This window comes from Phyllostomus hastatus, unplaced genomic scaffold, assembly GCF_019186645.2.
Source record: "Phyllostomus hastatus isolate PE091 unplaced genomic scaffold, TTU_PhHast_1.1 phas_scaffold_114, whole genome shotgun sequence".
NCBI classification, from domain to species: domain Eukaryota; kingdom Metazoa; phylum Chordata; class Mammalia; order Chiroptera; family Phyllostomidae; genus Phyllostomus; species Phyllostomus hastatus.
In genome coordinates, this window is record NW_025334006.1 from 5113117 (window position 1) to 5139908 (window position 26792).

Consider the following 26792-nt stretch of genomic DNA (forward strand, 5'->3'; position numbering starts at 1 on the left):
GCTGGTGAGTGGCCAGCCGACTGGATCAAGTTGGCCAAGTTCATCCCCTTGTGTCCCCAACCCTGCAGGTGGCCTGCTTTCTGCTCCCTGGCAGGGGTGGGACCTTGACTAGTCAGACGCTCTCACAGCGGGACGAAGAATGAGGGAATGGCTCCCCTTCTCCCACTCTCATTTCCCTCTGAGGCAGGGAGGCACAGTCGGCTGCTAATCCCATGGTGGGATTTCAGGCCTGCGCCTCAGGCTCCAGCACTTGACAGGGGCAGCCCCGTTGCCCCGCTGCGAGGAATGGTTATTGTAGAGCCTCTTTGGGCTGCAGCCCAGTCGCAGAGTGTCGGTCTGGAGCGGGGTACTCCCGGGTCCCTGCTTTTGGAAAACCATGAATGAATTGGCACAAAGCCTTGGCTCCGTTCTGCTGGGAGTTCGAGGGGGAAAGTGGGGAAGTGGCTCAATTATGAGAAAACACCAGAGACTTAATATAAGTACTTACACATTTCTACCGATTCCTACCCTGCTAATACTCCCTTGGAAGGAAGAGGACCAAGGCTTCTGCATTTAGAATTTTTCCACCTTCTGCATGAAAACAGCAGCCTCACTTACCTCACTCAGTGACCCTGCCGGCCAGTTGAAACGTGGTCGTGTGTTTCATTCAAGTGAGAGAACTCCTTGTTTAACTTTTCTCCCAAGTATTTTGTCAGTTTCTGTCTTATCACCCATTCTCTCTTCTCAATACCGTCCCCAAGGCTTGCTGAACCGTTTTTAAGGATGGCGGAGAAACAACACTTAAAGGCTGCATCTTCTCTCATTTCCTTTCTGCTCTGGGCTGGACACCCACCCCCCTCTTGCCCTGAGCTGGGTTCATGGCTGGATGTGACCGAGGCTCCACCAGGAAGGGTGGTGGAGGGTTCCACAACACTGCCTAAAATCACCACACCAAACCACAACATTGCCCTACAACAGAACCAACACACCATTAACCTCTGACCTTCGAAGTCAGTCAATACGGTATTGTGTGCTGCAGGCAAACCCATTGCCTCCTGGCCTGTGTCTCCCCAATCTTCTCTCTGTCCCGAGTGCTCTCTTCCTGGTGGTCGCCCGTCCCACCCAGACCTCTCCAGGACAACCTATTGTCCTGCAATAAAGCACGGCAAAACTCAGACTTACCTCTCCTCCACAGTACCTGCTCATCATCTCCCCCAGAACCCAGCAAGACTCTTTCATTATCTTGGGCAAAGGCAGATAAAAGAAGCCATCAAGCTAGTCCCACCTCAGGCCCTGGAGCCAGCTTGGCCAGCGCAGATGTGGGCCTGGCTGTGCTGAGGGCCTCGGGGGGCGTCCCCCTCCCTGTCCTGGGACCTGCCTGTGCCTGCCTGCTTCCGCTCCAAGGTCTCAGGCTCCCTGAGCGCACATTCAGAACACTTCAGGAGTTGACTCCAATGCATCCGAGTCCCACAGCGCAGGTGCATCCCTACTTGGGCTTCTCGCTTCCACACGGAAAGCCTCTTGTGCAGACGCACAGGTTTCGAGCTCTTCGGGCCTCCTTTCTCAGCTGGCTGCAGGAAGAGGTTTTAAGGGGACAAATAAGGAGGGACTGGTACTACTAATCATAACACGTAACAATGCATCTCCTCTTCCGATGAGAGTTGGGTTTGTCCTGGCTCACAACTTGTCACAGCAGAAGACCCCAGAGGTCGGTGGCTCTGGGACATTCATGGAAACAGGAAAGGCCATCCCTGCCCCTGTGGGTTGCTCTCCAGAGGCTGGAGGCAGGGCCAAGGTTTAAACCAACGCTGGGCAGGTTGGTTTTGCAACTTGATTTGTGTCCTTAAGCCTTGATTGATTTACTCTCCCAGCCTGCCTCCCTAGGATTGAAACAAATATTCTGGAAGAGAGGTGAAGGTGGTTTGGAGAAACCACAGGCACCACACAGGTGGAAGGGAGAGTCCTGGTTCCAGAGGCAGGCCGGTCCCCAAACTCTGGATCAAGCTCCCCTATTGTGAGTCTCTTGTACAGCTGATTTGTTGTAAATCACATTTCAAATGGCTGTCGTGATAATTTTGCATTTTGGGGGACAGTTTGTCCATTCTGATCATTCTTTTGCCTCAAACGCAGTAGGGGAAGGTCCACCGGTGACTGTCTGTGCTTGTGTTTTGAGTCATCTGCGACCCCCTGCCCTCTCTTAGGCTGCTTTAAGCCAAGAGTGTGATTTTCATTAAAGCTAGCTGCTAACTGCACGTGTAATGTGCAGTGCTCAGTGTCAGGCTGAAAGCAAACCAGTGAGGACACCTGGGCAGCTCCGTAAGGCCCGCTTTGTTTACACAGGGAACACCTTGACTGCCAATTTGAATAGTAAATATTAGCAAGACACCTACTTTCTTTACTTTAAGATCAGCGCAAACAGTGGCTTGCATTTCTCCTCCGGCACTCTCGAGACTCACCTGACACCCCTCCCTCTCCCTAACTTCTGAGTCAGAGGCCCCAGGAATCCGACTTGGACAAAGACCAACGAGCAAAACTCAGATGGAGCAACATCTGGGGACAGTTGAAAGGAAACATATTCTGTTCAATAAAAAATTTCCATGACACGTTAAAGAGCGGTAGGGCAAACCTTATTCCAGGAGAGCAGGACTACAGTGCGGTTTTTGTAGAGGGGGAGAGACTGTGCTCAACTCCTAAAGCAATAGAGAGCAGTGGGGATTAACAGGCAAGGAGCAGGCTGGGGGTCAGTGGATGGAAAATGAGTAAGAGGAAATGTCAAGGGTAAGGGGGGACTCTGGCTAAACCAGCCTAGCAGGAGTCTTACCAAAATTGGACGATGTGGAGATGAACACGGAAGTCCAAAAGTCAAGGGCCAGAGGAGAAAGTTCAGAGTTTGGTTCAAGAGAGACTGTCAGGACCCAGGACAGCGGGGGTCGGTTTTTCGCTTCCGCCCGCCGGGAGGCTGCGGATGAGGCGAGCTGCCTGCAGGGGGCGCGCTCGGGCCTCCGCGCGAGCTGGCAGCCGGGGCCGGAAGTGCGGAAACAAACACTGAAGCCCCGCACGCGCCGGAAGCCAAGCAGTGGGCGCCAGCCCGGGAGGCAGGACCTCGCATAGAGGCGCTTGCCGTCCAGGACTGGACTCTGCCTGGAGGCTGGCGGCGGCCCAGTCCCACCCGGAGCTCTGAGGCGGCGGCGGGCGGCCTCCCGCGGGTCGGGAGTAAGCGATCGGGGCGGTTCCCGTCGCCAGCGAGGCCCGTGTGGAAGTCCCTGCGTCTCCCGGCCTCCGCGCCCTGCAGGTTGGCTCGTCTGGTCGCTGCCAGGGCGACACAGAGTCCCCCTAGGACAGAGCGAGCTCGCAGTCGGGAGTGCTGGGCACATCACTGGCTTCCCGAATTTTCCCACCTCGCCCAGCGCGGCCTCTGTGCTTCTGGGGTTTGTAGTCAGCAAGACCTGGTGACGAGACCTGGCTGCAGCTTCCAACTTTTTCGTGACCTTGTGGAAATCGCCAAGTCTCAGTTCCCGGTGTGTAAAATGGGCTAAGTGGTATCTGCCTCGGGTCGAATAAATGTGCACATTCACCGATGGTCGTGCCTGTGCCTACCGTTAGCAATGCTCGCAGCCCTGGGGGTGACTCATCACTGCCTGAATTTTGACAGACGTGAGTCCATGGGCAAAGGGCTGCCCTCTGTGGGGCAGCTTAGGATGATGGCCGGTTCATTTTTTTTCTTAAGTTGTACACAGCCATTCTAGATGAACAATAAATGATCAAGTTGTGATCCAGAGAGGAATCTCTTCTTTTTGGCTGAATACCCGTTCTAGGTAAACCTGTGCTCCCTGGAGACCCACCTGTAGGGGAGCCCGGAGCTGCTATTGGAGCTGACTGCTAGGCGGAAGGTAGAGACCTTCCTTGAGTCACAGGGTGGGGCACAGGGGCTGAGGTGGGACCGGGCCGGGTAGGCAGACAGGTCACGTGAGAGGAGAGGCTGGCTGGCTGGGCCCTTCTGGGTTCCACATCCAGAAGCCAGGCACAGTTGTCCCTGATCCTTACTGCTGGTTAGAAAATGACCAGTTAAAAACCTTTGGATTAAGGGATGTCGGCCAATGAAATTTTATTGTGAATTAAATGGCCTCAGGTTTCTTGTAAGCACGCAGAGAGAGAGAAAATAAGAGCTCGAGAGAGAGATCATTGAAATTAGGGGTAGGGTAGATGGGGCATCCTGGACACAGGGAGCATCTGGGGTAGGGAGGTGAAGGAGGGCGTGGCCTCCTTCCTTCCTGGGGGTGGGGTGTCCATCCCTCCTGTTCCACCGGAAGCATTTCTACTGGGCCTGCCTGCCTGGACCCAGGGCCCTGCGGCAGGTCAAAGGGCTGCTTTTCTCCCCCGGGCCCTTCAGCCTGCCCACTACCACGCCTCCTTGGCTGCCCTGCGAATGGTCTGTCTGAGTCTCCCGGGCCCTGCTCACCAACTGCCCTGACCAGTAGTTGTGGCTGATGATTAGAATTCACAGGACTTTGTTCTTCTTTGTAGGAATGAAAGGTTGACTCCCAGGACAAACAGGCCTACAGTCCCTGGTGTGATGAGAATGTGGGATTTGCTGTCCTGAATTAGAAAAGCAAGGCAGTAACCGTGGGCCCTGACTCTGCTCACCAGTGATGAGAGAGATGGAAGCCTTAAATTCTGGGGATAAAAAGAGGGTCCTTCCCACCTGGATGACAGCCCAGGCGCCTGAGCGGAGGATGAGGCTGGGGAAGACCCCGAAGAGGAGGAAAATGGCCGTGGTGGCTGCAGCGAGGTGGGACGACTTGGGGCCAGGGTCCTCCTGGGGAATCAGGAGGAGGGGGAGGGACTTGGTGACGTCACGCCTTCTGGGGCTGGGTCCTCCGGTGTTGGCAGAACAGTGAGGTGGGCGGGCTCTTCAGTCCTCCTCTCTTCAGCTCTTACGAAGCACCCGGGCTGCGTTAGGGGGGCTTTGTGAGCTCTCTCCACACAGACAGACAGACGCCTCTGCCTCCTGGTGAATGTCCACCATCAGGCCCCTCAGCTCCCAGGCGTGGCTCCCGCTCTCAGGGTTACACACATCAGCCAAGCTGTCAAATATCAGTCATCTAAAATGCCCCTCCCTTCATGTGCAACAATAATGGTGACCAGTGGGCAGGATGAGTGGGCCGGGCTGTCCAGCCTTCCTGTGTACAGATCTCCTGCCACAGTAAGCCACCAGGCCAGCGTGAAGTCAGAGGCTGGGGGCGGGCTAGTCAGGCTGCCAGTGAGGGTTTGTCCCTGAACTCCCCTGACAGGGCACTGGGTGCTCAGTGCAGCTCGCCTGGCTTTTCCTTTGTAAGAGTTCTTTAAAAAACAAACAAACAAACAAACAAAAAAACAACCCCTTTTAATCCTTGCCTGAGGATATGTGTATTGATTTGAAGAGAAACATTGATTGGTTGCCTCCTGTACCTGCCCCTAGCAGGAATCGAACCGCAGCCCTTTCGTGTATGGGATGGCACTCCCACCAACTGAGCCAGCCGCCCAGGGCTCAGTGGACCAGCCGCCCTCTCTGATTGTCACAGCCTCCCATGCCGTGCTCGTGCTTTCAGCTGGGCGTCAGGCAGGCCTCGGCCTGATGGTCCGTTTACTGCTCACACCTAGGGTGTGTGTGTCAGTTTAGCTCCCAGGAGTGGCCATCATGCCCTATTTCCAGACGCCCTGGGCCTTTGGCAGAGGGTGGGAGACACCCCCGTTGTCTCCATGACCCCCTGTGCCAGTCAGTGGTCACAAGGATGGAAGTCTTGCTGGTGCCTTGAGGAAGCCGCCGCTCTCATCCCCAGCGGGAAGGCCCAGGGATGTGGCTCTCTTGCTCTCCTCCGTCCTCGCGAGGCCTAAGGGCCGTCTGTCCCCGTGGGCAGCGCCATGCCTTTCTTTCAGACCTCCTGCAGTGAAGACCGCGTACTGCATGAATGAGGCCGAACTTGTGGACGTGGCTCTGGGGGTCCTGATCCAGGTAGAGTCAGCTGGGTCTGTTCTTACTCTTCTGACCGCACGCTCACCAGCCGAAGCTCACCCTCGGTTAATGTCATTGCATCAGACGCCCTGCGTTCTCGGGCAGCCCTCTCCCCTGTCCGCCCTTCCCCCACCTGCCCCTTGTCTCACGAATCTCCTGGCCTCCCCCACCCCCTGGGATCTGTGCACCGGGGAGGGGTGCCCCCTTCTGTGTGGGGGTGGCTCTTTGTGCCGGGGTGAATACAGGGGGGACAGGAAGTCTTTCACTGCTGCTGCTCTCTGAAGGGTCTCAGTGGGGCGAGGTGACTCCGGCTCCGGCCCTGCCGGGCAGAGCAGCGCTGCGGTCCCCTGGCTTCCTGGAGTGAATACGCATCCCAGCACCCGAGAGCTGGGCAGCACTGTGTCATTGACTGGGCGTTTTAACACGTTACGGTCTCATTTAATCCTTGCAATAACCTGGTGATACAGGTTTTTCGGATACTGTTATTCCCATGTTACAGACAAAGAGTGGAGGCTCAGGGACTTTCCCTTAGTTACACGGCTGTGCGTGAAGGAGCATAGGCCACACTCACGCTCTGTATCCTGTGCTCCTTTCATTGTACCCCGCCCTCCCAGACAAGCTTTTCCTATTTATTTTTCTTTTCTACTAGGTATTCCTTAGGCCCTGTCTCCTTCTTTCCCAAGTTGGCCTTGATTTCTTCAAGAGCTGTGGAGAGGTGGTGTTGGAGGGCGGTGCGGGCGGGGGGAAGGGAGGTACAGCGGCCACTGATTCGGGAGAAGTCACGTGCTGGCCGCTGGACGTGGTTTACACAACTGACCGGGGAAATAAATCATATGTCTTGCCTTCAGAGCCGAAAACAGGAAAAGGCCTTGGAGCAGCCGCCTCTGGCAGGCACTGATAAACCAGCGCTGTCCCCCACCTGCCCGGAGCCACCCAGTTCTGGGAGCGGGAGTAAGGCCGAGGACCATGGGAGAGGTGCCCTTCCCTCAGGCCCCAGCCCTCCTGGGGGACCCCCAGGCTCTGGCTCTGCCTGCAGCAGGAGCCCCGAGGAAGAGGAGGAGGACGCGTTCAAGTACGTCAGAGAGATATTCTTCAGCTGAAGGACGGATTCCAGCACTTTGTGTCCAGAACAGTTCGAGGAAGCGGGGCTTTGGCTCCCTGCCAGGGGCAGCTCCCAGCTCCACGCCCTTGGAGCGGAGAAGCAGGGGGTGGGGGGGCCTGGAGCCGGGAGCCGCCGCCATCAGCATTCCCGTCTGCACCGCGTCCCCTCCCCGCTCGGGGGTCAACCATCTGACGTGGTCAGTTACCGGGTGCCGGGGACAGTGAGGTCGTGGTGGTCGAACTTCGTGGCATCCAAGAATCGTGCTAATAATTTTCAAACAAAATAAAGTGTGGCTGCTAGAGTAAATGCACGGGAACTCTCCGGTTTGGTCAGCGCCGTCTCCCCTAAGGGGGGAGCCTGATCTGAAAAGCTTCCCTCCCCAGGCAACCCGTCACTCCTTGGGCCCTCCCTCATCGCCCCAGACAGGCAGGCCCCTGCTGGCAGGCAGGCCTCCTCCCCTGAGCTGCCTGCCCCCTTCCTTCTGCTTGGTGGCCTCGGCCTTGATCCCTGGACACTCTTACGGTGGGACAGGACCCCAAAGGAGACACTAAAGACGAGAGATTGTGGCAGGGCCCATATTGTCTCTATTCAGTGTGGTATATGACAGATGTAGAAGGAGGTGACCAATGACTGTGTAGGTTTTCCAATATACAGGCACCAAAAAATACACAAAATTCCCATCGCCCAGGTTGTCCTTGGACCCTTTCCAGGTCCGGGTTGAGTAGTGAAGGGGCGCAGCATCTGAGGAAATGTTCAGTCCCGTTCGCCTTCCCCCTGCCCGGGGTTTGGCATGTTCTGCACCTGAACACCCAGGTCCCCCGGGTCAGGAGTGACCAGCCAGCCGACCCTCCTGCAACGTCTGGCTGCGGGTCCAGGGAAGCTGCAAGCCACGTGGGTTGTCTGCAGTGACTCGCTCAGATCCCTCCCGCGCCTCTGGGAGTGGTGTCATGGGGTCGGGGGTGGGGGGAGCTTGCTACCCAGGGCCCTGAGGACCCTGCGGTGCTCTCTGTCACTGTACCCCATTTGTTGCCATAAACCTTCCCTGGGTTTCCGTGTGGCCTGTGACAGACCAGCCTGGAAACCTGGCCCCGTGACAGGAGCCCTTCTCCCCCCACCATCCTGAGAATCAAGGAAGAATGGCCTGCTTGAACCGGTTAAACAAAGTAAAAATTCCTGTGACAGTGTGCGGCATAGTGTTAGTGATCCTGAAAGACAGGCAGCCCAACAGTGAGAGGCCTCGGGTGTGGCTGCCCTTGCTGCCCAGCCTCTGGACTCTGTCGCTGGGGTTTGCTGGAGCTTGAGGTCAGCAGTAGCTATGAGACGGCGTGGCTGAGAAAACGGACCAACCCAGGAGTCCCCCGGCACCTTCTCTGAGCATCGTTCAGACCGAGCCCTTGCGATCAAGCATGTGAGCCTTCCGGCAGGACTAGCACCTCTCCAGCTTGCTCAGCCCGGTGCCCTCTCCCTTCTGAGGGAACACGACTGTGGCCATCAGCAAGAGGATGAGCGAGGCCTGGGCAAGGACCAGAGCTAGACACCCGGGCCCCAGGAGGGGCAGGCTGACCCACTTCCAGGTGCAGGTGAGGAAGAGGCCCAGGCCACTGGCGAGCAGGGTGGAGGCCACCACCAGGAACCACACCGCCAGCTGCCACTCTCCCTGGTTACTGTTGCAGCGGGCCAGCAGGAGGGTCTGGGAGACGAAGAGGATGAGGACCGGGGCCGCGTACACGCAGACCCTGGCCAGGGCCAGCCCAGCCTGGGGCACACCCAGGGTCGCCAGCTCGGGGGACGTGTAGCACTGCAGGGAGCCGGCCGTCTCGTTCCACAGGCAGAAGTTGAAGAAGCCGATCCGCAGGTTGGGCAGGTCGATGAGGTTGCCGGACTCCAGGATGAGAGCGTAGAACAGCAGGTAGAAGGTCGTGACCACGAGGACCATGATGCCGAGGAACAGCAGCCGCTCAGCCCACCTTGACCTTGGGCCGAACATCTTCTCTTGTCCTTGGCAGGGCCGCCCTCCTGGCAACCTGCGGGAAAGTCACATGAGTGAGGGCCCAGCTCTCCCTACTGCTCTTCACAAGCTCACGCTCTCCCTTCTGGAATTCCATAAAGGCCTGGGGCAAACCCCCGTCCTCACGCCCTCCCCCACACCCTGCCCGAGAAATCTGAGGCAGCCTGGCGCCAGCACCCAGTCAGCAGGCGCCTCTCTGGGCTGAGTTCAGGAGGACAAGCTCTCCCAGGCGGCTTTGAGAACCTGGGAGGTGCAGCGTGGACACCGCGGGCCACTGGAGACATTTGTGACGGGGTTTCTCAGACCCTGCAGAGGGTGGGTTTGCCTGGGGTGAGGGACAAGGCCATTGCTGAAGGCAGAGACAGATGCTGAGGGTCCCGGGCACCCATGGGACCACCTTGGAGCTGTAAGAGTGGCCATCACTGGGCTGTAAACCCGTCAAACCAGAACTTCTGGGGTTGAGGCAGGCACTGACGTGCTCTGGAAGCCCCGCAGCCCGTTCTGAGGTGAGCAGGGTTGAGGGCCCTCTGCGGAGACCACCGGAGCTTGCCTGCCTGGGGGCCCCTCGCGGGGCTGAGACGAGATGCCGCCCGCTGATGGAATCCAATCTACAGTCACTTTTCCCTGACAACAGTAATAACATGTGTTGATTATAAAAAAATCTTGGAAAATATGTTTTAAAGGAAAAAATATATTAAAAAGCTTTCCCTCCACCACATATGGAGAACCACTGTTAATCTACCAATATTGTGCCTCTGTATTTTTAAATAATAATACCACTGAAAAGAATGCCTTTCTCACTAGAAACTGTGATCACTTTTCAAAGCTGTTAAATGTTCTTCAGAAACATGGTCAATGGCCCTGGCTGGTGTGGCTCAGTGGATCGAGCGCTGGCCTGTGAGCCAAAGGGTTGCTGGTTAGATTCCCAGTCAGGGCACATGCCTGGGTTACGGGCCAGGTCCCCAGTAGGGGTGCACAAGAGGCAACCACACATTGATGTTTCTCTCCCTCTCTTCCTCCCTTCCCCTCTGCCAAAAAAGAAATAAAATAAATTCTTCAAACAAACAAACAAACTATGGTCAATGGTTGTGTAATAGTTCCTGTCACAGACTTACCCATTACACTATTATTGGACAAATTGTTTCCATTTTTCGCCATTACAATTGGTAGTCAAGGAAAGTGCTAGTTATCTCACAGTGCAATTACTGATTCAGGGAGAGAAATATTAATACTCTTTGGTGACTCTATGGCATATTGCCAGACTGGTCTCCAGAAAGCCTGCTCACTGTGGTATATACCGCCTGTATCTCCCTCACCATTTCTAAAGGATCGTGTCACTACCTCTGTAATCCGAAGGACTTCTCCCAGCTGGCATTTAAAACAGCAGTCGGCACACCCCGTACTTGTACACTTTGCACCACGGAACCCAATCAGGGTTTGCACGCTGCAGTGCCTAGGAGCCCAGGGCTGGGGCCGGAACGCCGTGGGGTGTCCTGTCAGTCACCCAGCCAGGAGTGCCAGGTGGCGTCCAGCAGTGAGGTGAATGGCGGCCATTGGTGGCCCTGGGGGGAGGCCCCAAGACGCGGGAGACCAACTTCTGAAGGGACCTCGTAGGAGGAATGATTCCCTCTTTCTTCCCGGGGCTGATGGGGTGTGTCTGACCACACCCCACATCTGTTCCGCGGGAACAGAAAGGGACCAAATGGGAAAAGGACGCGATTGAGGCGACGGGGCGTGGGACAGGTCGGGGAGAGGGCGGCGTCCTAGTCCACAGGGCTGCCATCACAGAATACCCTCCACTGGGCCCCTTATGAAAAACAGAAATGTAGCCCGGGCTGCGTGGCGAGGCTGGAGCATTTTCCGTGCCCCGGAGGGCTGTGGGTTTGATTCCCGACCAGGGCACATACCTACTTTGTGGGTGCAGTCCCCTGTTGGGGCACGTATAGGAGACGACACATTGATCTTTCTCTCTCTCTCTCTCTGCCCGCGCCCCCCGCCCGCCGGCCTTCCTCTCTCAGGTGAGGATTAAAAACAAACAAACAACAAACAAACCAGAAATGTATTCCTCACAGTTCTAGAGTCTGGATGTCCAAGATCAAGGTGCCAGCAGATTCACGGTCTGGCGCAGCCCGATTCCCGGTTCAGGGAGGTCACCTTCTCTGGTGTCCTCACACGGCCGAAGGGGCCTGCGAGCTCTCCGAAGCCTTTTTATAGGAAACGTAGTCCCATCCCAGAGGGCTCCACCCTCATGATCTCATCACCTCCCAAAGGCCCCTCCTCTCAACAGACGAGTCTGGAGCAGAGCCTGGGAGACACAAACTTTCAGTCTCTGGCAGGTGGCTCCTTTTAAAGGACCCGAGTGAATGCAAATCCCAAGAGGCGAGATTTATCAGTGGCCCAGGGATGTTTCCTGGGGTGAGGCAGGTGCCTATTAGGACAGAAACAGAAACCTGTGTACAGCCAGGGCTTGAATCCTCGCTGCCAGCCCCTGACCCCGGGCTTCTGGTTGTGGAATCCCCTCTGGGGAGCTTGGAGAGTGGGGGCCTCTGCCAGAGGCCCTGGGAGCTGCCCCTGTAAGCACTAATCCTCCGAGTCTTTGGAGGCCTGAGTCAGTGAAAACCCGAGAGGCCGAGGCCCAGCTGAAGGGGGTTGGTTGGGCGATTGCTGGGGCTAGGATGCTCGTGACAGAAAGATTCGACAGAAATGGAAATGGCGTCTTGAATCCTCAGTTTATTAGACTGGTGCGATGAGAAGTTTTAAGCAGTTCAGGCCTGGTAGGGGCAAAACGCCCAACAGGGACACATTCTGCATATGTCACAAATGTTTGTATGAGCCTCTACCTGCATTTTTCAGCGGAGCTGAGTGTTGCAGGGTGGGAAGTGGACTTCCAGGACCAGATGCCCCGTTCTTGTGCTGTAGGGAGTGAGGTTTGGCTCGGCCTCATGTGCAGAAAGAACAGGTTGGGAGCTGCCTTTGCAAACGCTCCTTTGTAGTCCTCCTATATCAAGGCTGTACATTTGGGTTCAAAAAAAAGCATCACGAAGCATTTTTTACTTGAAAACAGGCCTCAGTTGGACAGACGTCTCGGAAGACTGCGTCAGCCGCTGTCCACCGCAGGGCAGGCCTTTGTTTCCAGCTTCCTCTTTTGCTCTCAGCTGACCTCTTGCAGGTTCTCCACGGAGTGGAACAAAATACAAGTGGGGATGGGGAGCCCCTGGTCAGCCGCGGGAGAAGGCGGCTCTTTCTGCCTCTCTATGCACTTGAGTCTGAGGCTTGGCGCCCGGGGCTCATTCTTAGCTGCCCTGCCCCCACCAGTGAAAAGAAGCATGTGTTTCTCCATTTTGCCTTTGACCTAATCCTGGAGATTTCTTTGCCTCGCCTCCTCCCGCCCCCTTCTCTACCACAGTGAACTTCATGGACCCTCCTTGCTTCTCTTCTTTTGATTCTTAAGTTATAAAATAAGCTGCAGAACCGCCGTTCTCCCGAGGATTTGAGATTTTGTTTTCTGGCACATGTTGTCGCTTTGGCTCAAATAAACCCATGAAAATGCTCTACAAATTCGAACGTTTCTTATAGCAACATCTTCCACCAGCAGTTTGGGAGAATGCTGGTCTCAAATCCTCCTCCCCGGGGCCGGACACTCTCAAGTCTCTCATCTGTGACGATGACAAAAGACACACCATTGTCACGGTGTGTCTTCCAGGAGCAAAGCTCAACCTTCCCCAGTGTTTACTGACCACCCACAGTTTTTCTCGTATAAAGTGCTCTCAGCTCCTTTGTGGTTTTATTTTTTATTATCGTTTCTAGTTTTTGTTTCTCAGTCCGTAGGGTCCCCTTTATAAATAAGGCGGTGATCCTCTTGCTGCCATGTCCGTTGTGACAAAGCACAGCCCATCTGCTGTGCAAGGGCTCCTGGTGCAAGACTTGAATTCAGACTCCAGATCAGGGAGAATGTCCAGGCTTGCCTGTTGTCGCTTCAGAGTCCCAGTTCGGGACGCAGAAGGAAAGTACTCTCAGACTCTTCGTTTGAGGATGCTTGTGTGTTCGTTTGTTGGTTTGTTAAGTTTAAGCATCTCTAAAATTTTCACACTGATGGGACGGTCACTTGAAAGGGACGCAAATGCCGCCCGTTCGGAGTTTTGGTCTTGTCAGTTTCATATGAGCAGAGTGGGCGTCCAGGGGGCTGTGTCTGGGGGAGGAGGAACATTCTGGCACACTGGCGTGGGAAACGCCCCCCTGCCTGTCTCCTGTGCTGGGTGTCCGGGCCCTAGGCTGTCCAGGCCCGGAGCCCCCCGGGACCCCCACAGGCAGCAACGCTGGGCTGCATCCCGGCCTCTCTCCGAGTAGGAAGTCTCGCCTGGAGTATAGGGGACACTCGGGAAGGGCTGAGTGAGCAGGAAGGTCCTGCCTGGCTGGTCACACTCGCTGATTTACTGAAGATGCCGAAGTGCCGCCTGCTCTCTCTCGGGGCGCAGAATCCAGTGGACTTTCCGAACTGTCTGCGTGTCTGTTCCTGTTCATGGGGAAAGGCGTGGGGCCCCGATGTCTGTCTCCCAAGAAGGCTCCGTACCCTTTCCTCACATGCTACTCATTGCAAACTCGTGATCAAATATCGATCACACACTTACAACTTCTAACTTGTCACTGCTCTGAGGCCTGACATTTTCATCTTATCCCAATATTTGACATCCTCACAACACCCTCTTCTCCTCTGCTTTGTCTTACACAAAAGCAACCCCTCAAAAAAAACCTGTTTGTTTTTTTTTAAATTTCATTCTTCCTGCCTGAACACATGATGACATCCAGCAATCCAGCTTTATTTAGAGCTTGGTTTATTTCGTCTCTGGTCAGTTACCGGACTTCCCACCCAAGCGGCCAGGTTGCAGACGATGCCCCAGAGGCCAGCCTCGTAAAGCATGCCCACACAGCCTTTTTTCTTCAATCCTCACCCAAAGGTTTTTTTCAGAGAGAGAGGAAGGGGAGCGAGAGAGAGAGAGAGAGAGAGAGAGGGAGGGAAACATTGATGGGTTGCCTCCCCTATGCACCCTGACCGGGGATTGAACCTGCAAGGTAGGTATCACCCTGACTGGAGACTGAACCCACAATCTTTTGGTGCAGGGCACCACACTCCAACCAACTGAGCCATGTGGCCAGGGCCACCTACACAGCTTTCGTGTCGGATGAACACATGGACACCACCAGTGGAAGCCTATTCCCTTACGTGTTGGGTAAAGCCCGGCTTTACCCAACAGAGGGGACTGTGAGTGACAGTAGACAATGTCCCCTTCGGTTAGCGTTCCCTGTCTGGGAGGGCGGTGGGCACTAGACTCTGGAACATTTGAATCCCTCCACCAAGGAACACCACCTGTGCTCCACCTGGCACGTGTGTGTGTGTGTTCCGGAGCTTCCTACCAAGGGTGACTCTTGTTACCAAAGGTGCCAGCTTTTCACGGACATTAGCAGTGACTTGCTTCTTTAGGGACAGGACGCCTCCTGCTGTTACTGCCAGGTCACCTCTCAGACCCCTCCCGCTCTGCTTCGCGCTCTCCCTCCTCCCCTCAGCTTCTGCCACAACGGCTTCCTCGGTATTTTCCAAAAACTTCGGGCAAACTCAGGGCCCCCCTGCTCGTCCTTCCGCCTGCCTGGGATGCTCTTCCATCCAGTATACGCTTCCCTCCCTCGCCTCCTTGAGTCTCTGCCCAAGGGTCCCTCTCTCAGTCAGGACACCCCCGGCCAGCTTTTTTAAACCGTGACAGCCGCTCCGCAGCTCCCCGGGCAGCAACCCCCAACCCCTTTCTGCTCCTCACGGCACTGTCACCATCCAACACTCGAACTATTTTATTTATTGTCTTCCCCTCCCCGCTAGGATGGAAACCCCATGAGGACAAGGCTTTGGTCTGTGACTCATTCTTAGGTATCTACGGCTGGCTATTTACCTGTCACACTCTACTATCTATTATCCACCAACAATCTATCTTATACTGTTATATCCCCAGCTCCCAGGCCTACCTGGCACATAGTAGGCACTCAATAAATATCTACGGCATGCCATGTAAATGACTGAATGACATCAGCAGTGGCGCAGAGAGCTTCTCCTAAGCTCCTCTCTTTGTTTATTGACTTATTTTTTTTAATCCACCTCTCTGACCTGGTCCTTCTACTTAAGGCCGTCCTCTCTTCATTTTTTTATTCTACCCATTTTCTAAACCTAAGTTTTCCACAAGGTTCCCCTCTTTCTCTGATACATCACCTAGGCCTAAGGTTTCAAGACTTGAACACTTTGAGACCACTTGAGAGGAAAGACACGTGACGTGGCAACAGCCGAGGTCAAGGGCAGCAGTTCCTCACCGCCCTGCCACCCCCAGGGGCACCTGCGCCGTGGCCTTCAGGATACCCTGCTGGAAAGTGGGTGTTATCATTTTACTGCTGACAGATGCTACCCCCTTTGTAAACATCGCGGAACAGAAGCTTGAAAGAAAAACACAGGTAGGTTATTGGGTTGTTATCAGTTACAAATTCATCTCCTGGCCTTTCTTCTCATTAGTGATGTAAGAAAGCTGTGCGGGACCACAGAGGGAAAAACTCCCTTCGAGAATTCTCTGTGATCAGTGGAAGGGCTTGAAGAAGAAATCCAATTTGATTGAGGGCTGATAGGTCATTAAAAACAGACCTCAGTATCTACTGAACATTTACTCTGTGCCAGGCTCTGGGCGAAGCACTTTGTGGGGATGACCTTTTTAAGTTCTCTCCAGAACCTCGGGGAGCAGATCAGTAATATCATCTCCCTTTTCCAGGGGGGAAAGCTGAAGCTCAGTGAGGACCAGTAACTTCCCCGGGGTTCTCGCAGCCAGTGGGCGGCGACGTCAGGCAGGATGGCAGCATCGGGGTGAGAGCCTGCCTCTCCCTGACACACACACGCCTGCTGAGGTCTGCGAGCATTACTGACGTCATCACAAGACAGCATGGAGTGACGGTTCCCAGCATAGGCTCGGCAGCTGTGTGTCCTGGGTTCAAATCCCAGCTCTACCATTTACAAGCTATGTGACTTTAGTTACTTACCATCCCTGTGCCTAGTGTTCTCGTATGTAAAATGGGGATAGTAATAGACCTTATTTGGTAGATGTTTGACCAAAATTAAGTTGCAAGAGGTAATTTAAATATAGCACGTGGAACGTTGCCTAGTAAGTGATGCTTGGATTACTCTCCTGGAGAGGAGAGAGACGCCCAGACACAGTCAGCCCAGGGCCGCTCAGCCTGGCGGGGGTGGGGTTCTGGGGGGAGAAAACGGGTGCTTCAGCAGAGCTTCACTGGAGGACCTGGCGTCCAGGAACCTGATCTCACCGATGCTGGTGACACGGACCCTAGGATGCGGCTGTCCCGTAGGCATGTGGTGGTTGAGAGCGTGCACCTTAGCCCTGGCCAGTGTGGCTCAGTTGGTCAGGGCGTTGCCCTTACCCGTTTCGACTCCCGGGGAAGGCAGATACCTACGTCTCGGGTTTGATCCCCGTTCGGAGGCAACCAATTGATGTTTGGTTCTCTCTCACATTGTCGTTTCTCTCCCTCTCTTGTTCTCTCCCTTCCTCTCTCTCTAAAATCAATTTAAAAAAATAAAATGAAAAAATGAGCATGAATCTTAGAGCTAGACCACCTGGGTCCCCACGGCTGTTCTGTCCCTCCCCGGCCATGTGTGACCTTGGCCGTGTCTCGGAGTGTCCTGTCCCTACATCCTCCCTCATAATGCTGTCAGGCGACTGCAGCGGGTCCATGGTAGCCGCGCACAGACCAGCGCCTGCGGCTGCTCGGGCGACACGGAGGAGGCTCTGCTGCGATTCCAGGAGAGGGAAGGGAATCGAGGAAGGAAGGAGTGAGGGCAGCAGGTGTCACGCGAGCAGAGAGAAGACGACGCCCAGGAAGAAAATATGAACAGAATAAGCCAGGAACATAGAACCTGAGAGGGTGTTAGGTTCTGAGTCAGCGAGGCCCTGACTCAGGCCTCGCTGGCCGAACACATCCGGGAGCCGTGTGCTCGTGGGTGCTGCTGGCTCCGACAGAAATAGAAAGGGAAGAAGAAGGGCCAGGGTGCCTTATTTCCTCCGGCAGAAATGTGACCTCAGGTTTCCCTTTTTTCAAAACTGAGCCACAGCAGGGTTTCCCGAATGTGTCAGGGGGTCAGCAGCCTGGACTTCCCAGAGAGCACTGTGCATGCGGACCTTCCGTCAGCTCTCTACAAAACGCTGACGTCTGGACCACTCAATTCTTCTGTGCAAGTAAAAACAGCTTTGCCAGCAGCGATATGGCACCACGGGCCTGCGGTATAGAGCCAGCAGCGCGGGCCCCACCTCCACACCCGACAAGCTGCCGAATGAGGCTGTCCCGGTGATTCCATTAGTATTGGCTTGCTATTTGTTCACTTGTTTGTTATGTATTAACCTTCGCCTAGCAGATGATCCAGCTAGGAACAAAGGTCAAAAAAAAATTTAGAGGGAGAAAAAAAATCCTTAAAAAATGAGACAGTGCTTGTACTTTGGAAACCATCCTCCTTTGTTTTTATTGGTGGGACTCCAGTCAGGTTGTGGGAGGCTAAGGTTCACAGGGCCCAGGGCAGAGCTGAAGACAAGCAGCCCTCAAAACTAGGGGTTGCCTTTGGCTGTGGACTCGGTTCTTCCGCCCCAGCCCTCTCTCTCTCGGTCGTGGCGGAGGCTCCCAGTCCCCCTTCGGCTGACGGTCCAGGGTTTCATCTGGTGGCTCCGTCAATGACACAGTGTGGATGACTCCCCGAGTCACAGGCCGGGGGAGTCAGCACCCCTTGGGCAAACCAGGTACCTGCCTTCACTGGGCTTATACTCTAGTTGGGGAGACAAACACTCTCTATATTTTTTAAAAGACAATTATAACTTTTGAAAGAGTTTGAGGAGGAAATAAGCAGGATGAAGTGGAGGAGAGAAGCTGGCAGGAGGAAGTGCTGTCTAGCTCAGGGGTCAGGGGAGGCCTGGCGTGTGAAAGGCCATCTTTGGGTTGGGCCACGGGAAGAGCCTTCTGGAAGGAGAGCGCAATGGTTATAACTCACCATTGGGAGAGGAAGACCAGGGTGGCTGCAGCCCAGTGACTAAGGAGAGGGGACAAGATGAAGCTGGACAGGTGAGCTGGGACCCAGATCCCCAAGGCCCTTGTGGGCCAAGGTGAGAGGTTTGGATGGTGTCCTTCTAACTACGTGCACCATCATGTCACACCCCTCTTCCCCCAACAGAAGGAGATAGGCCCCAGGTGCTGGGGCTGAAAATGCAGAGGCAAGCAATGAGCTGGGGAGGCGCCCAGTAACGCCAGGTATTATTCAGGACTCGGCTGCCCACCGGCCCTGCGGTAAAGCCCGAGGCCTGTGCATGCACTTTGTACCTAACAGTCAAAGAAAAGTAGGACAAAGGCAAAGAAGAATAGACAGTTACTGAGACCTTGACCTTAAGTTTTGCAAAAGGTATTTTGAGAGTTGGCTGGAAAGGAAGGTCAGTTCTCTATGAACATCACCCCCACCCCCACACAAGAGGTTGTGGTTTTTACCTGCGAGCTTCTAATGCATGAGAAATGGCTTCTAAACACGTGCAAAGTAACTCAGAGCAAATCACTGACAGGTCAGTAGCAGATGCTAAGCGTCCCCCTCCATTCCTCATGCCCGCGTTTGGGAACCTCAGAAAGCAGCTCTCCCTGGTTTCTCCTTGGGCTGGCTTTCCAGTGGGCAGAACAACCATTCCTCCTCGTTTTCTGCTGGGCCAGGACTTCACTGCTAGCACCCCACCGCCCTACTGCTGCCAAGCGGACAACAGGTATCTATCCTCACAGAAGTGCTGGGAACCTGGGGGTCACTTCCCAAAGTCCTCTGAGGTCTGGGTTTGGGCTGATAAAGTGAATTCATCTGTCAGGACCCACCAAATGGAGACTGCCCCCGTGGCCTGGCCATGTCACAAACCTAAAGCCAGTCCAGCCTGCACGCACAGGAAACCCATCACGGAAACTGACGTGCACCAAAATCACAGAACTCCTGCTCAGTTTTAGCTTGCTGGACTGACCCTAGAAAGTACGTCGTCTGGCCTCATAAGAAACCCCACCCCCCACCTCTCAGCCAATCCTGCTCTGTTGCCTCTTCTAACATCTCCATGAAACTGGCTTTAGCCCACAATCCCTCTGGAAGAGGTTCCACAGCTTATGAGGTGCTGGGCTCCCCCAGTTCCTGGATTGCTTCCCCTTGAATAAAGGGCTGAGTAAACGGGTCACTGAACTGTTTTCGCTGTGTCACATGACAGAGCTGAGGCGCACTGAGGCAGCTGAGTCCAAGGCTACAGGCTCTGCGAAAGCTCAGTTGCTAATGAGAACACACTATCCATGTGTCTGAGGACCAAGCTCCCAAAAACATTTGTTGTATTTATTGATTGACTTTAAGGTGTATCATTTGGAGGCCTGCGGCAGGGGAGAGTCACTGAAGTAACTGCAGACTCCAGCTCCCTGGCAGATTTCTCAAATAACTGGAGGACAAATTGGGACAAATAAAACAGAATGTTGGGGGCACTGGGCAGACTGCTCAAGAGAGCACATGTGCCAGCAAAGCCACGCATAGGAAGTTAATACATGATAAAAATGGCATTATAATTTAGTGGAAGAGCAGGTTTTTAAAAAAAATATTGTTATTGCTGGAGCAACTAGTTAACAGAAAACTAAACTATTCCAGGTCCTCATCTCACTCACTCCATGTTCCCGAATAAATGGCACAGGGGGCCGATAGGAGAATGTCGTGAACAGACAAAAAAATACCTCGAAAGTTTGACTTATGAGAGAGAAAAAAATACCTCGAAGGTTTGACTTATGAGAGAGAAAGAATGCTCTGAGCTTAAAAGCAAACTGAAACCACGAAGAAAAATTGTATGGATTTAACTATTTAAAATGTACCTTTCTACACAACAAAACAACATAAATAAAATTAAAAGTCAATGAGCGTGAAAAATATCTGCAACCAATATGAAATGATTAACATACCTAATATACAAAATGTTCATGCAAACAGATAAAAAGGACATTTGCTCCATCCAAGTAGACAAGAGGTATGAAGAGATATTGCACAAAAGAGGAAGTGTAAAATAGCAGTTAACTGTGAAAAACTGTTTCTCCTTCTCCATCCTCTCCCCCAAATGTGGGAGGTTTCCCTCCACTTGGCAGTTCTCTGGATGTCCTACAATTTCACTCAGTTCCGACAGCACCCCCCTGGAGAGAGCATCAGTCCCCACCAGTGAAGGGCTCGGTTCCACGAGGACCGTCCTCCACCTCAGATGCGAAACCCAAGTCTAGGTGGTCACCTGGATTTCTGACTGACCAGCTGTAATTTAGAGGTTCCCACGACCCCCTCCTTGGGTTTGTTAATTTGTTGAGTGGCTCACAGAACTCCAGAAAACAGATTACTTACTAGATTACTGGTTTATTATAAAAGGATAAAACTCAGGACCGGCCCACGGAAGAGACGCATAAGGCAGAGTACGGGGCGAAAGGGGAACAGAGCTTCCATGCCCTCTCTGGAATCCCACCTTCCCAGAACCCCCTCCACATGTTCACCAGCCCAGGAGCTCTTCCAGCCTGTACTTCAGGGATTTTAATAAAGGTTTCATTACAAAGGCAAGATTGAGTAGATCAGTGGCCTTTGGTGATTGGCTCAATCTCCAGCCACTCACCTCCCGGGAGGTTGGGGGTGGGGCTGAAAGTTCCAGCCCTTTCATCACACGCTTGTTTTCTCTGACACCTTAAGGGATTTTCCAGAACTCACTTTGTGGTTTGAAAAGGCTTGCTATAGATAAATTAGACACCCTTATCTGCATTATCACTTGGGAAATTCCAGAGGTTTTAAGGAACTCTGTACCAGAAATGGGGACAAAGAACAAATACAGATTTAGTAGAAGTCACTGTACCCCATTAACTAACATTAAAAAGCCTGTACCTTAGGCAATGTAATCAAAGATATGCCAGAGAAAATAACCTGTGAGCTTCATCAAAACAGCAGACGATGAATGTACAAATTCTTACAAACTTTCTGAAAAGCAATTTGGCAATCTGCATTAAAATCCTAAAAACGGTCCCATCTTATGGCCAAGTAAATATTCTATTTGGAGGCAGCAATCAGAAATGCAATCAATGATTACTATAGAAATGTTCATCACAGTATTACTTTGACAAAAAATGGAAAGCAACTTGAATGCTCAGCATCAGAGTTAAAATTAAGACACATCCAGATGATGAAACTCTGTGTAGCTTTTGGAAAAACCAGGTCTAAGGAAATAGTCTGAAACGTTACTATTAGCCTTGGTATCTCTGGATAGTGGCATGATGAGAAGTTGTTCTGCTCTTTTTGCATTGAAAATATTTCCACAATTAGATGTTATATTTATGAAAAAGTGAAGTGATAAACATAACCTTAGTGATTAGATCAGGCAGGGAGGAAGTTGGAAAGAATGCTGAAAAAGAGGAATACATGCAAATCAAAAGGAGAACATCACAGGGATTGAATTGACCCCAAACCCCTGAACTTCAGGGGAGCTGGGTACAAGCAGAACAAATGCATTAGCTGTCATGAGGGAAGAAAGAGAGAAGGGGTCACATATATGCATGTACTTTTCTTTCTTTCTCAAAGAAGCCTCTGATCTCACAGCTGAAGATGCATATTGAAACTAGGGCAACAGCCCACATTCAAAACAAAAAGAAAGACACCAACAGAACGAATACCCCACCGTGAATTTCCATCTAGGTGTGAGAAGCAATAGAGTCAATAACATAGGTGCTGAAAGCCTCTCAGACCCTCTGATACTCTTTCTGACAACCTTAATCCACAGTGTGCATTTTTAGGATCTACGGTGTCTCTGCAACTGCCTTTGAGTAACACTTTTAAGACCTGCAGGTCGGCGATCTGCTTTTGCCTGTCTGCCAGTTTCTGATGAACAATCCACCTCACAAGCCACAGGTGTTTTGCAGGCTTCTGGGAAGCTGTGAGGCCGATGCTGAAGGGAGGGGAGGAGAGCAGAGTCCAAGGGTAGATCACACAGGAGGAGGAAGGTCACAGACGCCGACCACCAGTAACCGTCCCGTGCCCACTGCTGGGGTGCAAAAGGTCTCAGAAGAAAGCAAACTCCTCTCAGGGAATAGCTGGCACGAGGGGGAAGAGTGCAGGCAGGCTACTTACCGAAAGAAGATGCAGAACCCACAGGAACTCTTGTAAAAGGGAGGAGCAGGAGCTCAAGTTCAGTTGATCGTCCTTTCTTGCTGGCTTGCTAATGTCAGGCTCCAGAAATGTATTGGTGAGAGGCAAATGTCAGAGCCTGGGCCACCCCAGGCTTGTGTTGCTTTTCTGCATGTGCCTTACCAAGTAAACAGTTTTTTTTTTTTAAAAACATTTGCTGACATCATGGTCAGATGATTTCACTTTCACTTCTTACCTCTCATACCCGGCATGACTTCTGAGAAAGGAGACGGATACCTCTGTCACGCACCAGACTGTCCTTTTACCCCAAGAGGAGCCTGCCACCCAACCGCAAAACCCCTCAAGGGCCTCGACTGTGGACGTCCAGGAAAGAGGTCGGCCAGGAGGCTCTCAAACCTCCCGGTGGTCTAAACTCCAAGGTACACACAGCCTAGGATCATATACAGTAGTAACCTTCACGTTTACCTGGTCCAAGCTCCAGGACCCAGGTTGTCCCCTACTTTTCAGAAATCAACTTTGGAGGATGGCTGAGCTTCTCCGGACACAGCGTTCTCAGGGGGGTGTGTAGGCTCAGGCTGGAGCAGCTGGAACACCTCCCATTTCAAAATAAGAGCCGAATGAGGCTTTTATTTTTGTAATCATGGGGACTCCTGGCCAGAGTTTAAAACTGCTTGCTTTGCTCACATGACCAGTTGGAAATTCCGAGCTGGGGTTAAGTTTGGCTAAATCTGTATGTAGACAGATATGGAATATTGCTCAATCCTTCCGGGTGTCTCTCTCCCCGCAGATGAGTGCTTTACCTGCTACATATTTTGCTCCATTTGCAGGTCTTTTCAACTCAAATCCTAGACATGGGTAATGTGACCACAGAGAAAGGAATAGAGGCCTTGGCATCAGGGGGCTGTGCTAGAGATTAGCCCACCATTTAACCTCTGCGAGCATCAGCTTCTCCTCTGCAAAGTGAAAGCAAAACCTACCTTGCATGGCTGCCGTGAGGATGGGGGGTGATGGGCATGCTGAGTTTATACTGGGAACGCGGTCATGGTGGCTGTTCCCGTTAAAAGCAAAATTCCCAAGTATCTAGTTCAGCCTCCACAATAATGTCTTCCAGGCAGAGGCAACATGAACATTTTGGTGCTAATATAAACGACTGACTCGGCAAACAGAATGCTGATGAGTGAAGAAACACAACGCAGAAGAGATAGAAATATACATTTTAAAAATTTATTCAAAGTTAGGATGCATATTAGTTTTTCAAGGGTCAAGTATGCTTCAGAATTTATTATGCAAAAGAGCCATCTCCCGCCCTGCCTCCTTTCTGCTCCTGATGCAAACACTTCTGCCTGTTTTAACTGATGCTTTTTGTATTTACCGCAGTTCTCTAAGTAACATGCTTGTGTTAGTACTTCTTGATTGTTCAGAAGTTCCAGGTAAAATCTATTGACTCTCAATAGATGATGAAGACCTGGCTTCTTTTCTCCCTCACTCCACGCTCCACAGGAGTAGGTCCTATCTCCCTCCTCCTTCCAAACCGATTATGATTTTATGCAAATCAGTACTCAGTGTCTACAGCATTGTAACTACGTAAATACAGGAGCTGAGCCATGTAAAAAAACTACGATTTTTCTTTCTTGCATAACTTTTTGTCTGCCTTGGAGATAATTTCCTTCATTTTTGTTTGTTTGTTTTTTCAATGTACTTAACACTAGTGTAACCCTCAAATCTTCATCAAATCTTTTTTTTTCTGAGAAATTTGTACATACAGTTTCTGACCTATCCCTGAGAAAGGCCGCTCCAGTCTGGGCCGAGGGCCTGGCCACCGGACAAACGGCGGTCCTGCTGGAATCCCTCTTCACTGCCGCCATCCTGGGCTCCCTTCCCCTCTCTCCTAAGTAGGGTCTCCTGTTTCCAGCATTAGAGGCTTTTCTTTCTTTATTCTTTATTTCTTTTTTTTTTAAGATTTTATTTATTTATTTTTAGAGAGGGAAGGGAGGGAGATAGAGAGAGAGAGAAGCATCAATGAGCAGTTGCTGGGGGTCATGGCCTGCAACCCAGGCATGTACCCTGACTGGGAATCGAACCTGCGACACTTTGGTTCACAGCCCACGCTCAATCCACTGAGCTACACCAGCCAGGGCTTCTTTCTTCTTTATTTCTACCTTTAAACAGGATGTATCAAAGGTAGACAGAGCATAGAATTTTAGGTTAAAAATAACTTGCCTTCATAGTTTCGAAAGCCTGGTTCCATCCCATCTACCTTTCGAGTTACTGTTGAGAAACTGAAAGCCATTTTGCTTTATAACTTCCAAAATGGTTTCCTCTCCTATTTTCATCCTTGCACCCCTGTCTTAAAAAGTAAAAATGATTGTCATTTCAGTGGGTTTTGGAGAAGGAGCCAAATTAAATGTGTGTTTAGTTTGCCATTTTTAACTGGAAATTTTTTAAAAAAATTTAAAACCTAGGTGGGTTATTTCTGTCTTTTTTTACTGGTTCCCTCTGGCGCCAAAGCTGGCTTCTGCTTAGGCTCGTTGCTCTAAACAAATGATGAGCCTCCTCTTAATTGCTTGCCACCAAACTCTCCAATGCTTCTGACAACACCCTTAGCTTTGAAACCCTCCACACTCGGTTCCTAACAGATCCACCAAACAGATCCGTTCACCTGGGGAGAACTTCAGAGCTCTCTGATTTGCCTCTCCTCCTGGGGCAAAACCTCTGAGCCACTGCTGTGCAGCTGAAGGTGGAGAAAGTGACTCACTTCTCCTGGACTGAGTGACACCTCTGCTTGTCCAGCATAGAGCTGAGTGGGCTGTGGCCTCGGGTCTTTTCAGCTTGCCTCTCCCCGCATGGAACCTCCACGCCCAATGAGCTTGGGCAAACACCAGGGCTGTTGTTTTCTTGACCTGGTGATTCTGGGAAGAGCCTTTGTCTTCTGGTTGGGTTGGGGGAAGGGAGGGAGGCCCTGAGTTCTTGGCCCTACTCACTTGGAATGTAGCCTCTGTGACCTGCAGGTAGGGACCTGAGGAGTGCCTGCAGCCTGCCCCTCCTGGGGAGATTCCATAGCCCTTAGCCCTTGTGGGGGAAGGGCAGTGTGATCCCTGTTTTCCTGGCCACATGCTCTAGACTCACAGCTCTTACTGAGATTTAGTAGATTTTCTTCGATGAATGTTTCTTCATATGTTGTATGTCCTTAGGACAATTTCCAGGGATGATCTTCTTCTTCTTCTCCTTCTCCTTCTCCTTCTCCTTCTCCTTCTTCTTCTTCTTCTTCTTCTCCCCCTTCTTCCCCTTCTTCCCCTTCATCCCTTCTTCCCCTTCTTCCCCTCCTCCTCCTCCTCCTCCTCTTCTTCTACTTTAACCAAGTTGTGGAAATAGGGAGAGAGCATCCAGCTACTGGCTTTTGGACTAGGATCTCTGAGCCTTTCCTGTTTTTTGTTTTTTTTTTAAACAGGGAAAAGTTTTAATCGAATAAACACCTTAACATAGCAAAGATTACCATGAATAAATCTAAAATGACAAACTTCAGAAAATTACAGAGTGAGAAATAAGTGGCTGTACATTTCACCCCTTAAGTTAATCTATGAATTTTGAATTTACTGATAGGTTCAGCTGGGGATCTCTTCATCATTGTTGTTTAGATTTTTTGTTTTCTTAAAACTACTAAAGCCAATAAAAGTTTATTGAGGTAAATATTAAGTTACTTTTACAGATTTCTAATAATAGATACATTGGAAGAGACTTTGTCTCAAATATCTCCACCTGGTTTTGTAGAACGTCGATGGTGGTCTAAAGTAATCGTGAACACACAGCACTCATGTCCTCGACCAGGGTGCCCGAAGAAATGGAAATAATGTGTCACAATTAGATTAAAACCCTCTGTATTTAAAAACACTCTCAGGAATTACAATTCTATCAGAACTCAGTGAGAACAAAGAATACAATTAAGTAACGGCAGTTAAACTGAATAGAGGTGAATCTAGGTTACTCTTAAAGAGAGAAGAAACAGATGTCTTACAGTGGGTGTGGACATCAGGGTTTTCCGTTGGAAATCTGAACTGAACCTGCCAGGGACCCTGTGACCCTGGGTCTCGGTGGCCTCGTGAGAGAACGCTCCTCCTTGCTCGGGGTGGGAGGTTGGCCGCCAGCTGCCTGCTTCTCTCTGAAGGGGGCAGGTGAGTGTACTGCCTGCAGCAGCGTCTCAGCCAGAGGTGTCAGGGGCCCCGTCGTCCTTTGCGGCCCGTTTCATGCACGTGCATTACTCTTCGGGCCTCTTTCTCCCCTGGGCCTTCAGTTCCCACGCTCCTCCTATCGCCCGTCTCCTCGGGGAAGCGGCTGTAGGCTTTCCCTTCGATGAATGTTTTCATCCAAATCATCCGTTGTTTATTATTTCCCTCGAAAGTTGTTCCAGATTTTTGTTTTCTGAGATACCTTTGCCTTTAGTTGGGATCAGAAGGGTTTCGATCCATCTTTGATTGATGTCTGTCCTTGA

The 26792-nt window shown here is 52.0% G+C and overlaps 2 protein-coding genes across 9 annotated transcripts; one reads left to right on the top strand and one right to left on the bottom strand.

The window, feature by feature from the left end:
- Window positions 1–3038: 3038 nt before the first annotated feature.
- CYREN (cell cycle regulator of NHEJ) lies at window positions 3039–7383 on the top strand. Of its 5 annotated transcripts, XM_045855630.1 has the most exons (5): window positions 3039–3497; window positions 3795–3869; window positions 4504–4768; window positions 5896–5971; window positions 6820–7383. In XM_045855630.1, the coding sequence occupies exons 3-5, from the start codon at window positions 4629–4631 to the stop codon at window positions 7069–7071; spliced, it is 468 nt and encodes a 155-aa protein (XP_045711586.1). In that variant the 5' UTR covers window positions 3039–3497; window positions 3795–3869; window positions 4504–4628; the 3' UTR covers window positions 7072–7383. The 5 variants fall into 5 exon arrangements, with proteins under 5 accessions (XP_045711586.1, XP_045711589.1, XP_045711585.1 ...); XM_045855633.1 differs by lacking the exon at window positions 3795–3869 and having other exon boundaries at window positions 5877–5971; XM_045855629.1 differs by lacking the exon at window positions 3795–3869.
- Window positions 7384–7634: 251 nt separating this feature from the next.
- Window positions 7635–22844, bottom strand: TMEM140 (transmembrane protein 140). Of its 4 annotated transcripts, none has more exons than XM_045855627.1 (2): window positions 22772–22844; window positions 7635–9097 (listed from the first exon to the last, which is right to left on the bottom strand). In XM_045855627.1, exon 2 carries the CDS (start codon window positions 9058–9060, stop codon window positions 8500–8502), a length of 561 nt encoding a protein of 186 aa, XP_045711583.1. In that variant the 5' UTR covers window positions 9061–9097; window positions 22772–22844; the 3' UTR covers window positions 7635–8499. The 4 variants fall into 4 exon arrangements, with proteins under 4 accessions (XP_045711583.1, XP_045711580.1, XP_045711581.1 ...); XM_045855624.1 differs by lacking the exon at window positions 22772–22844 and adding an exon at window positions 22289–22757; XM_045855625.1 differs by lacking the exon at window positions 22772–22844 and adding an exon at window positions 11152–11285.
- Between the last annotated feature and the right edge of the window lie 3948 nt (window positions 22845–26792).

Coding starts and splice junctions, on each gene's coding strand:
- TMEM140 (XM_045855627.1), bottom strand. CDS start 9,060: ATGTTCGGCCCAAGGTCAAGGTGGGCTGAGCGGCTGCTGTTCCTCGGC.
- CYREN (XM_045855630.1), top strand. CDS start 4,629: ATGAGAGAGATGGAAGCCTTAAATTCTGGGGATAAAAAGAGGGTCCTT. Junction 4,769..5,895: donor GCCGTGGTGGCTGCAGCGAG/GTGGGACGACTT, acceptor CCTTTCTTTCAG/ACCTCCTGCAGTGAAGACCG. Junction 5,972..6,819: donor CTCTGGGGGTCCTGATCCAG/GTAGAGTCAGCT, acceptor TCTTGCCTTCAG/AGCCGAAAACAGGAAAAGGC.